The sequence below is a fragment of the Notolabrus celidotus genome, chromosome 7, assembly GCF_009762535.1.
Source record: "Notolabrus celidotus isolate fNotCel1 chromosome 7, fNotCel1.pri, whole genome shotgun sequence".
NCBI classification, from domain to species: domain Eukaryota; kingdom Metazoa; phylum Chordata; class Actinopteri; order Labriformes; family Labridae; genus Notolabrus; species Notolabrus celidotus.
Genome location: NC_048278.1, coordinates 19352962 through 19365402, shown reverse-complemented (window position 1 = coordinate 19365402; position 12441 = coordinate 19352962). Strand labels below are relative to the sequence as shown.

Sequence of the window (12441 nt, the reverse complement as noted above, 5' to 3'; positions counted from 1 at the left end):
CTCAATAATTAAAGTTATTTCATAGAAGATGGTGTTACGGCCTTAATACCATAACACCATCACCAAAAGTAGAATGCTGTATGTGTGTGAACTGCATCTATTTGCCTCTACAGAATGGCTTCACCCCACTTTACATGGCAGCCCAGGAGAATCACTTGGAGGTGGTGCGATTCATGCTGGAAACTGATGGGAACCAAAGCATAGCAACAGAGGTAAGCTTTGTAAAAATACATTTTAAATGTTTTCAATTTCATAAATGATGTTGCTGGTTGTTTGATATACTGCAATCTCTATCTTTGTTTTCTTATGTCAAAAATAACTGGAATTATTCTCTTGGATATTTTCTTGTTTCTTCTCTTCCAGGATGGCTTCACCCCTCTGGCCATCGCCCTCCAGCAAGGCCACAACTCAGTGGTCTCACTGCTGTTGGAACATGACACCAAGGGGAAGGTTCGCCTTCCGGCCCTGCACATCGCGGCTCGCAAAGATGACACAAAGTCCGCCGCACTGCTACTTCAGAACGACCACAATGCTGACATCCAATCTAAGGTGAGGGAGGGCAAGGAAGGAGCAATTGATAGAAGAAATAGATGGGTGGCGTATCAGATGGGAGTGGAGCAGATGATAGAGGGAAAATAGGAAGTGTGTGATAATGCCTGAAAAGATAACTTTTCATGTTGACAGTTTTATTCATCTGATCGATTATATGCATGTCTGTTTAGGACTCAGCAGACACAGACTCTTAGAATGCTCTGTTGTTTGCATCCTTGCCTTTCTGTTTTCTACTTGTATATCCTTGTGAACTTTCCCTGTGTTTTGTGTGATTGTTGTGACAAGCCCTGTCCCTAACAACCCTACATCCTGTCCCCGTTTTCTCTCTTAATGCGTCCTAACCAGATGATGGTCAATAGAACCACTGAGGTATAAAGACTCATCACTTCTTCATTTAGTGCCTTTTTGTCTCTTCTGACCATCTCTTTCAGCTCTTTTGTTCTTGTCCTTGTTTAACAAGGACTTGATAAATCCTGCATGTCAGACTTTTATAACCCTGTTGTATATGCATGCAGCTGTCTATGCTGCTCTACACACTCCTGCATGGCTGACAGTAAAATAAATTGATTGTGTTGTTTTAAAAGATTCAAAAGAATATAACTTTATTGCATTTTAAATCTAGATGTTTTGTTCTAAATTTTTGTATTGATTTTTATTGATACATTTATTTGATAACTTTCCAGATTTCTGACTGAAACACTGATTCTTGTTAAATTTGACCTGTTTTATATATTGCTCTTTTTCTCTGCATATCTTCTGCATGTGTTCCTCTTAGCATGATAATGGAATTGTTTTTCCTCTCTGAAACACGTTGTTGATCTTTAAGTTAACTCTGTTTCTTAATTAAATTGCACCATGTCTATCAGAATGGGAAGGTAAGATGAGAATCCCCCACAAATGTGTACTGTAGATATTTATTTTGTATTTATTTGTAGTGTTTATATACATGTCCATTTGTCCGTCCAAGCAGATAAACATAGTGCATAGTTGCTTTGTGTATTTCACTTTTGTTTGTTTTAGCCTTTATGTTTCTTTGCCTTAATGATTCACCATTTTAAGCAAACACTGCAGAATAATAGTTTTTGCATGCATGCATTGCATGTGCTATTTTGAGGTATGCTCCTTTTTTTTGCTTCTTTTCACACTGAAATCATTTTTCTTTTCAGTATGCAGAATCATCGTTGTAGTTGCTTCAGTAGGCAGTCTTCTGTTCTTAATCCACTAGAAGAGAGTCAGATTCTCCCTTCTGTCTTTATTTCTCTATTTTGTTTTTCTGTATCACTGTTTTTATTTGTTTTTCCTTCCTAATTTCTGTCTGTCTTTCTTTCTTTTTTGTTTTCTCTCTGTCTTCTTTATTTCTTTCTTTGTTTCCATGTTTAGTTTCTTTTTTTCTTTCTGTGATCCTCTTTTCTTTCTTTCTTATTCTTTTTTCTGTCTTCTCTTATTTCCTTCTTGTGCTCATTTTTCCTTGCATTTACTTTCTTTCCTTTTTTCTATAGTTTTACTTTTTTTGTTTCTGACTTATTGTGTTTCCTTTTTTATTCCTTCTTTAGCACATTACACCTCTTTATACTTCTTACCTTATCGTCTTTTGTCCTGTACTATTTCTGTCACTCTTTTGTTCTTCTCTTTATTCTTGCTGTTTTCATGTTCTCTATTTTTTCTACAATTTTTTGTCCTATGCTTCTTCTTTTTTATTTATTGTTTTTTTGCTTTCTTCCTCTTTTCTTTTTCCTTCTTTTCTAATTTCTTTCTTTTCCTTCCTTTCTTTCTTTCTTTCTTTCTTTCTTTCTTTCTTTCTTTCTTTCTTTCTTTCTTATTTTTGTCTTTCTGTCCGTTTGCTTTATTTTTTTAGTTATTTTTCCTAAATTATAACTGTTCTCCTTTCCTTCACCTGCTGCTTCAGCTAATCTATTTTTCCTTCCTACGTGTTTCCTTCCTGTCTTTTCCCTGTGACTCTCCTTCCCTGCTCTCTCCTCCTTTGTCTTAAACAGAGCGGGTTCACCCCTCTGCACATCGCGGCTCACTATGGTAACGTGAATGTCTCCACCCTGTTACTGAACAGAGGAGCTGCTGTGGACTTCACAGCCAGGGTAGAGCCCCATTTCCACTTAAAGTCAAGATGTCTTCTGTACAGCTGTCTGTGAAAAAACAGCAGTGTTTTAACCAGAGGCTTGCAGAAGAAGTCTTTTCTGTATTTACAATAACATTTCATTGTGATTCTTGGCCTTTACTAACTGCATGCTCTCTTAGCTTGTCAAAACTAAAATTTCTCCAGGCATGATTTTAATCTCATACTTAAAAAAAACCCAACTGGTTCATAAGGATAGTTTTTGATTCTTTTGATTTGAAAAATGTCTGCTCCCAATTCAAATCATGAATCTTAAGATGTATAAATTCTGCAGTATTTTTGAGAGTTAAATTTCCTTTGTTTCATTTCCTGCTCTGTCAGAATGGGATCACACCTCTCCATGTGGCCTCCAAGAGAGGCAACACAAACATGGTGGCTCTGCTGTTGGACCGAGGAGCTCAGATTGATGCTAAAACCAGGGTGAGACAGCAGTTTGTAACTAGACATGCACAAATTCACAGTTATTCCCTAGTTTCTTCTTGAAGGGCTTCTCAGGCCTCTTTTAGATTATCTCATTCGTCAAAACACACAAACTAAAATGAAGTTCACACTTAGAACAAATGTATATGCTTTCTTTTCCAATGCCTGTGTATGTGTGGTGGTCCCGCAGGATGGACTGACTCCCCTGCACTGTGCAGCCAGGAGTGGACATGACCCAGCAGTGGAAATTCTGCTGGAGAGGGGAGCTCCCATCTTAGCAAGAACTAAGGTAGTGTATGGCTGTGCCATTACTGGACCAGCATACCTCAATTTTTTTTTTTTACGATTTAAAAAGTTTTATTTCTTGAAGTTACAGTTTTTATAACATCAATAAATCTTAGACTTTTTGGCAATTACTCTTGGAAAGCTTGCCATAGTCAACTATTTATTCCCATCTCCAGTTTTTTCTTGTTTCCAACATTTTTTTTGTAAACTCAATTTTTCAAACCTTCTGCAGTGTCTCATGTATCGTCATTTTTGTCCCTGCACAGAACGGACTGTCCCCGCTGCACATGTCAGCCCAGGGAGACCACGTAGAGTGTGTCAAGTTCCTGCTGCAGTACAAGGCGCCTGTTGATGATGTCACACTGGACTACCTCACGGCACTGCATGTCGCAGCTCACTGTGGCCACTACAGAGTCACCAAGCTTCTGCTGGACAAGAAGGCCAATCCTAATACAAGAGCACTGGTAGGGATTCACAGACAATAGTAACTGTTCAAGCACAAAGTATACATTAAAGCATACTTGCACATGCTGTATAATGCTCCAACAATACCTGACAGATTAAATCATGCAAGGAAAACTTTACTTAGATGTGAAACAATCGGCTCACAGCAGAAAAGAAGTCAGGCATTCTAAACTCAGTTATCATTAACCAGTATGAGAAACATTTCTTAAATGTTATACATGCTGTGTTAGTGCCAAATTGCCTACAAGATTCTGAATGACCATGTACGTAATAATACTCCTCCAGTTTTTGAAAGATATGGTGTTTGATCTTTTATTCTTTTTTGTCTTCCCTCTCTACTAGAATGGGTTCACTCCCCTACACATCGCCTGTAAGAAGAACAGGGTGAAAGTGATGGAACTTTTGGTCAAATATGGAGCCACCATTCAGGCCATTACTGAGGTGAGAGACTTAGTTAGGCATGTCTCAGACAAGCACCTGTAAATAAGAAATACAGATGTCTGTATGGACCTTTACATTTAATGCTCATCTTCCCGCCTCTCTTTTGCAATTTCTTAACTTTTTCCAGTCTGGTCTGACGCCCATCCATGTATCTGCCTTCATGGGCCACCTCAACATTGTTTTACTCCTGCTGCAGAATGGAGCTTCACCTGACGTCCGTAACATTGTGAGTGCTGCTGACAAATAACCAGTAGTATGTAGTAATAAAGGCACAAATCCAACAGTATTTTTTACAACCATCATTAACACTCATTAATGCTCTGTATTTGCATATATCAGCGTGGTGAGTCAGCTCTCCACATGGCAGCACGAGCAGGTCAGATGGAAGTGGTTCGTTGTTTGCTGAGAAACGGAGCACTAGTGGACGCTGTGGCCAGAGTGAGTCAGCTATTGATTCATCCGTTTTCTTGATCACTGTTTTCTTCTGTTTATGATAATTGAGCACCTAATGGTTTACACATACTTATGAGTCTATTACTGTGTTTTTTTTCTCTCAATCCCTCAACTACAGGAGGACCAGACCCCCCTCCATATCTCGTCCCGTCTGGGGAAAACTGATATAGTTCAGTTGCTGCTGCAGCACATGGCTCACCCAGATGCTGCCACTACCAACGGCTACACCCCGCTCCACATCTCAGCCAGGGAGGGACAGGTGGAGACAGCCGCAGTGCTGCTGGAGGCTGGAGCTTCACACTCACTGGCCACAAAGGTGAGAAGAAAAGAGCCCATAAAACATGTATCAAACAATAGATTATAAGTTCAAAATGAATGGTTTGGAAAAGTATTTGAAATAAACTGTTCCCTTGTTTCCCCTCTACAGAAAGGATTCACTCCATTACATGTAGCAGCTAAGTATGGAAGCCTTGATGTAGCAAAACTTCTTCTTCAACGCAAAGCTCTCACAGACGATGCTGGCAAGGTAAACAAAAAACAAGGAATATTTAGTTCCAATATTTGAATAATGCATACCTGTAAACATATCAGGGAGAAATAGTTCATTTCACTTAGGCACTTATTGGACTGAACTCTAATGTATGAGATAAGAGTTACTTTGTGTGTTTCAAAATAGAGTCATGAGAGAGCTATAAAAAACAATGTGATGAATTATATCAATCATTCAATCAATTGCTTTCTCTTACAGAATGGCCTGACTCCGCTACATGTGGCAGCTCATTACAACAACCAAGAAGTAGCTCTGCTGCTGCTCGATAAAGGGGCATCGCCTCATGCTACTGCAAAGGTAAGACCAAAGTGCTTTAGAAACTCACATCACACAGTTTAAATACTACGCTTTCTGCTTTAGTATTTACTTTGTGATCAATGATGCAGTTAAGTTCTTGGCTGGAACATTTTCCTTTGGTGCTTTGAGCTTGGTAAAGTCAGTTGATCTTCAAAGCTTATATGAAACCCTGACATAACATAAAAGCCTTCTCTCATCCAATTATAGGATGAATTTTCTGCATACAAAGCTGTTGTTACTGCATGTAACTGTTCCCCCTCCTCCCACTGCAGAATGGCTACACTCCTCTCCACATTGCAGCCAAAAAGAACCAGACTAACATTGCATTAGCGCTGCTGCAGTACGGAGCAGAGACCAATATTCTGACCAAGCAGGGGGTCAGCCCTCTACACCTGGCAGCCCAGGAAGGACACGCTGAGATGGCCAGCCTGCTGCTGGGCAAAGGAGCTCACGTCAACGCAGCCACCAAGGTCACAAAAACACACTGACACATTCTAGTACTTCCACCTTTAGTCGATACTAATAAGCCACTGCATTCTTTTACTAAGGATGCACCTTATTTATTAATCTGCAATCTGTCGCTAGGCTTGAAACCATTCTGGTTATAAAATAGAAATCAGGTTATGGATTTGTACTAAGTACAAATCAAGTCTTGACCAAGAGTGACATGCAGAGATACACAACACAAATCCCTAAAGAAAACTTTTGTGCTCTTAATGTTTCAGAGTGGACTGACTCCTCTACATCTCGCAGCCCAAGAAGACAGGGTCAGTGCAGCAGAAGTACTGGCCAAACATGATGCCACCTTGGATCAGCAAACCAAGGTACAAACACACACACACACACACACACACACACACACACACACACACGCACACACACACACACACACACACACACACACACACACACAAGTTTTAATTAGTGAAGACACAAATACAGTCAGGACGAAGACAGAATAAAATCACTAATCAAATTATATAATGGAAGTGAAGACCCAGTTTTAGACAAGCAATTTATAAAGATTTTGTTGTGAAGTACTTAAATATCAAGGGATAACATAAGCTTTTTAGTTCTTCCATTTATGTTGTTCATTCTGTGTTAAATGTCTGAAATGTGTGCGTTGTTTTTCAGCTGCCTAAGAAACTTTAATAAACATCTTTCCACCAAAGCAGAAAAAGTAACACACCAAAAAAACAAACATGTCTGCCACCTACTGGCTTTTACGAAGCATTACAGTGTCTAAATCATGCAGATTCATGATTCATCTATTGGCCCAGTTTCTTGCCATTAACAGCATATTTATAAAGAAGTAGGACCAATCTTGCAAACATTAACTGCTTTTTTCTGTCCACAATGATCTTATCCTCCTACACTTCAGCTTGGATATACCCCTCTGATAGTGGCCTGTCACTATGGAAATGCCAAGATGGTGAACTTCCTGTTACAACAAGGTGCCAGCGTCAACGCCAAAACCAAGGTAGAAATCAAATGTCGAAGTAGAGGTGTACTTACACTGCTTACTTGAAACTCCTGAAATAAGCTCAAGAAGTCACAAAGTCAAGTCAGTTATTTGACTTTGATAACATTTCATGTGCTTCTTTTTTTCTGCAGAATGGATACACACCCCTTCACCAGGCAGCACAACAAGGCAACACACATATTATCAATGTGTTGCTACAACATGGTGCCAAACCAAATGCTACTACAATGGTAAGAAAACAATAAACCACTTTTCTTTTAATTTATTAAGAATCTTTAAAAAGGTTGATAAGTAATCTCCCTTCTCTTTCACATGAACAATGTCTCTTTGTTAGAATGGAAACACAGCTCTGTCTATTGCCAGACGTCTTGGTTACATCTCTGTAGTGGACACACTGAAAGTAGTCACAGAGGAGGTCATCACTACCACAACTGTAAGCTTCTGATACTTCTGAACTCTTTGTATTTTAAATTTCCCCAAAACTGCTTTAACTTGTCTCTATTCTGGTTGCCTTTTTTCCATTTCCTCTGAATGGGGATCACATCAGACGGTCACCGAGAAACACAAGCTTAATGTCCCTGAGACCATGACTGAGATCCTCGATGTGTCCGATGAAGAAGGTGAGTCCCCATAGAAATATGGAGAGAGAAAGTGAAGCACAAAGAGCTTACTGTTTGAATGGAACCAAATCAAGCTTTGGGCTAAAAGGTTAAATGCCACTTCTGCTAAGGAGATAAGATGCAATAGCTGTTTTCTGCCTCGTTCTGTAGTCACAAAAGCTGTTGTTTGTCCAGTGTGCAATGAAGCTGAGTCTTAAAGCTCTATGTTTCATAGCTTTGAGGAGCTGGAAGATGAGCCACTGTGTGACATGTCTGTGGAGCTGGAAGGTACTTCAAAGAGTCTTCTCTGGACTATGAATGTGTGGCTGTAACTGATCAGAGTGATTTATTGTTAGTGTGCAGCCAGTCCTTTTTTTGCCTAAACAAGGCATTCTGGGAATTTTTTCTCTTGGCATTTAAAAATAAATCAAAACTCAAAGAGTTTTTGTCTCTTGTGCGTCTACAATATTAAGCAAACCGTCTTTGATCCAACAACATAGAACTCTTTTGATTGCATTTTGATGCAACTTTGGAAACTAACTGCATGAAGTGTTTGGGATTGTGGACAGTGTGACAGTTATGATGATTGAGGAATACCCTGCTTTAGTTATGGGGACAAATGTATTTTGCACAGCGTGGCAAGTCTCCAGAACCACTGACCCGTTTCACAAAAGCAATCTGAGAGCAGGAACCAGACACAGATTGCAAATGGTGGCAGAGTCACATAAACAGAAGATTGTCACTCACAAGACTAATATCGTTGGCGATTATGGTTTACATGTTTGAATGAATTTTAAAAGAAACAGAACTTCCTGGCCAGTTGGGTATCACAAAGTTTTGTTTTTCTGTGTAGTCTCTCACTTGGCCCATGTCTGTTTCTCAGGTGAGGACACTATGACGGGTGATGGAGGGGAGTATCTGAGAGCAGAGGATCTCAGAGAGCTGGGAGATGACTCTCTGCCAGGACACTACTTAGACGGATTCAGCTACATGAGCCACAACTTGGACAGGTCAGAATCCAAGACACACTATCTTGCACTTGAAAAATATAGTACCTTTACACCCAGCTCATAAATTACAGCTGATATATTGAGCTGTTGTTTACACAACACTTATGACATACTTTACAGCTGTTGTCCCAGAGTCAACATAATGGACTCTGTAACAACAGATGGGGATGTACAAGAGGGACTCTCTGAAAAATCTCCTTTTTCCATCAGGCCGCAGCTGACTCCTACTCACCAGAGTTTCCATCAGAGAGAAGGAGTTCTTATTGAAGAAATGCTAACAAGCCACCAGGTGAGAATCAGACACAGAAAGGAACAGTACCAGTCCAATAATTTCTGTTGACATAATGGAAAGTACTTTTCAGCACTCACTTCAGAAATGAGTCTGGGGAATTTTTTTTTTGCGATATTATTTGTGTTACATAGATTTTGCTCTCCAACACAGCCTAAGTTTTAGCTATTTAAAAAAATGTTTTACTTTAACTGGCCTGCTGGTGTTTCTTGGTCTGCAGGTATCAGCACTGGCCAGAGAGCATGACAAGGAATCGTTCCGTCTGAGCTGGGGTGCTGAGCACCTTGATAACGTGGTGCTGTCCTCCAGTCTGCTACATTCAGGGTAAACACACACACAGACTCATACACAGTATTTCCAGGTGGGAGGTCTTTCCCATGCTTTGTTCACTGGGGAGTGTATGAGTCACTTGTATCAATTATAATTTTATCTTTAATTGTTCTTCACTTCACCTCACATCCTAGTCTCTACTATACTTCTTTTATCTTTGCTGGTATGTCTATTTCTTTCTCCGGTCAAGTTTTTTCTCACTTTTACTTATTCTTTATTCTCTTTTTCTCTTTTTGTTTATTGTCTCGTTGCCTCTTTGTGCACTCACTTGTCCTGGTTGTGTTTGTATTTGTGATTGTGTGTGTGTTGTTGTATTCTGCTTCTAGCCATTCCTCTCCGTGCCTAGACCATGACAACAGCAGGTGATACTCTTAATTTTCTATTCTTTTTTTTGGCTACTCTTTCTGGCCCTTCTCCCTGTGCTTTCCTCTTTTCAATTACTATTAAATTGCCTTCTCATTGTCATACTATCTGTCAGCATGAATAAATTATGCATGGCTTTCCATTTCCAGGGATCAGGTTTTGTTTACTTATAATGATATACAAAAATAACCTAACAACATCCTTAGACCAATAAACATAACTTTAACAGGATGGAAACAATGCAGGAGAAGATGCGGCCAAGAAATATCATCTGCTGAGACATGCTAGTTATGTCTGTATGAATGAAAGCATAAATAAAGTCTTTATCCTTATGTCTCAGTTGTTTTGTTTGCATGGAACAGGAACCCCCCCCCCAAAAAAAAAATGAAGTATTGTATTTATCACAACCAGTCTTAAAACTGTTGATTACAATTTTGGGGTGACCATTTCCTTCAGCTTCCTGGTCAGCTTCATGGTAGATGCCAGGGGCGGGGCCATGCGTGGTTGCCGTCACAATGGCCTGCGAATAATCGTTCCACCAAGAAAGTGCTCTGCACCAACACGGGTGACATGCCGGCTAGTGAAGAGACACCGTCTGGCCTCCATGCCCCCTATGGTGGAGGGTGAGGGGCTGGCTGGTCGCATCATAGAAGTGGGTCCCACTGGAGCCCAGTTCCTGGGGTAAGTGTGTCTGAGTTTGTGTCTGTATTGTATGTGTGTATGAGGTTTTATGTGTGTATCAGCCTGTGTGAGTGGGTTTACACTGTTGTGCGGTGTGTTCATATTCTCTTCTTCACTCCTCCTCTTTGCTGCGTATGGATCAGTAAGCTACACCTTCCCACTGCTCCGCCCCCTCTAAATGAGGGCGAGAGCCTGGTCAGTCGCATCCTGCAGCTGGGTCCTCCAGGAACCAAGTTCCTCGGGTAGGACTAGGATGGGGGACACCTTACCATCCTAGATAGGGTCACATACCCATATTTTCCCACTGTGTCCACCTGAAATTTTTTTCAGTTTCCATAATATGATATGATGAGTACATTTATTTAAAATTTATTTTTCCTTTGTTTATTGGTTGTGTAAAAGTGCAAGGTGTAGTCTGAAAACCCCTGACTTGATGCCCTATGTTGTTGCGTTGCATAATTCCCATGATTTCCTCATGTCAATAGTACCAAATCCCAGACTTGTTTCTCATTGGATTGTGCTCCTATGTTTGTGCTCCTACTTGATGTTTTTTTTGATGCTTGGAAATTTAATTTGGACTTAGCATGAAAGATGCCTGTCAACAAACCAATCATCATTTTATCTTTGATAAAACCAGTTCTCCCAAACGTGTATCACAAAAGGGCATTATTGTGAGAATTGTGCTTGATTTGACCTTGTCTCTCTTTTAGGCCTGTGATTGTGGAGATCCCCCATTTTGCAGCTTTGCGGGGCACAGAAAGAGAACTGGTGATCTTGAGGAGTGAAACAGGAGAGAGCTGGAGGGAACACCACTGTGACTTCACAGAGGAGGAACTCAACCAGATATTGAATGGCATGGATGAAAGTAAGGGGCTAGATTTTGATACTTAACATGGTCTAAATCTCATGTAGAGGCCACAGTATGACTGTTTTAAGCTGCAACACAAACCTCAATTTATAGATGTAAGGAAGGCACATGTAGATTTTAATCACAATAATTACCAATTAATAATTAACATTTTAATCCAATAAATTTATTTACACTAAATACTTTTAATCTTTACAGAACTTGATTCCCCAGAGGAGCTTGAAAAGAAAAGAATATGCCGCATTATCACTCGAGACTTTCCCCAGTATTTCGCGGTTGTGTCACGGATAAAACAGGACAGTCATCTGATTGGACCAGAGGGTGGGGTCCTCAGTAGCACCCTAGTGCCCCAGGTCCAGGCTGTCTTCCCTGAAGGTGCCCTCACTAAGAAGATCAGGGTTGGGCTACAGGTATATGCAGTGCAGTTAATTACCATACATGAATCATTGTAATATTCAAAAGATAAGGCAACTAATAAAGTTGTGATGTTGCGCTTTGTACCTTTTCCCAGGCTCAGCCCATTGACGTTGAGGTGATAAGGAAGATTCTTGGTAACAAAGCTACATTCAGTTCAATTGTCACATTGGAGCCTCGAAGGAGGAAGTTCCATAAACCGATCACCATGACAATCCCTGTTCCTAAGAGCTCCAATAGTGACGGACAAAGCACTGAGCTCAGTGGGGAGACCCCCACCTTACGTCTGCTCTGCAGTATTACTGGTAAGCTCAGAGAATTATAGATCATTATAAAAACCATAAGAAATTTAAAAGTTAACACATCATAGCTACTTATTAGCTACTGTCAGCTTTTTGTGGTAATGTCATACATTCAAGACTAATACTAAAAACTTAACCTCTTAAACATTTGTTTTGAAAAAGGAAATCTTAGGCTGAGTTCAGAAATGTTTTCTATCCTTAAAACAACCAAATTATTGAGATTCTTAACAAATTTTCGGTCTATGTTCCAGGTGGAACAACTCCTGCCCAATGGGAGGACATCACAGGTTCCACACCTCTCACCTTTGTTAACCAGTGTGTTTCTTTCACCACAAATGTGTCAGCGAGGTAAATTCTTCCAAAGTTTCCAAATGTCAAATCAAGTGTCTTTCATATGGACACTTAACAACATAATCTGCTCTTCTTCTCAATTCCTTAAATTGTTTACATTACACCATGAGTACCTTTTGTTCTGTAAAACTACATGCTGATATTTATTTGTACCTAA

General features: G+C 40.0%; 1 protein-coding gene across 1 annotated transcript in view; it reads left to right on the top strand.

Annotated features, from left to right (window-relative positions):
- LOC117815785 (ankyrin-2-like) overlaps positions 1-12441 on the top strand; it is an 81588-nt gene that overhangs the window by 27160 nt on the left and 41987 nt on the right. The window contains exons 5-30 of the mRNA XM_034687704.1: positions 114-212; positions 364-549; positions 3005-3103; positions 3294-3392; positions 3655-3852; positions 4196-4294; positions 4422-4520; positions 4634-4732; positions 4866-5063; positions 5175-5273; positions 5496-5594; positions 5867-6064; positions 6320-6418; positions 6976-7074; positions 7209-7307; positions 7412-7510; positions 7625-7697; positions 8560-8686; positions 8897-8975; positions 9196-9299; positions 9632-9667; positions 10125-10349; positions 11060-11214; positions 11416-11627; positions 11729-11936; positions 12185-12281. Of these exons, the coding sequence (XP_034543595.1) occupies positions 114-212; positions 364-549; positions 3005-3103; positions 3294-3392; positions 3655-3852; positions 4196-4294; positions 4422-4520; positions 4634-4732; positions 4866-5063; positions 5175-5273; positions 5496-5594; positions 5867-6064; positions 6320-6418; positions 6976-7074; positions 7209-7307; positions 7412-7510; positions 7625-7697; positions 8560-8686; positions 8897-8975; positions 9196-9299; positions 9632-9667; positions 10125-10349; positions 11060-11214; positions 11416-11627; positions 11729-11936; positions 12185-12281 (3284 nt within the window). The remainder of the gene's footprint in view (positions 1-113; positions 213-363; positions 550-3004; positions 3104-3293; positions 3393-3654; positions 3853-4195; positions 4295-4421; positions 4521-4633; positions 4733-4865; positions 5064-5174; positions 5274-5495; positions 5595-5866; positions 6065-6319; positions 6419-6975; positions 7075-7208; positions 7308-7411; positions 7511-7624; positions 7698-8559; positions 8687-8896; positions 8976-9195; positions 9300-9631; positions 9668-10124; positions 10350-11059; positions 11215-11415; positions 11628-11728; positions 11937-12184; positions 12282-12441) is intronic.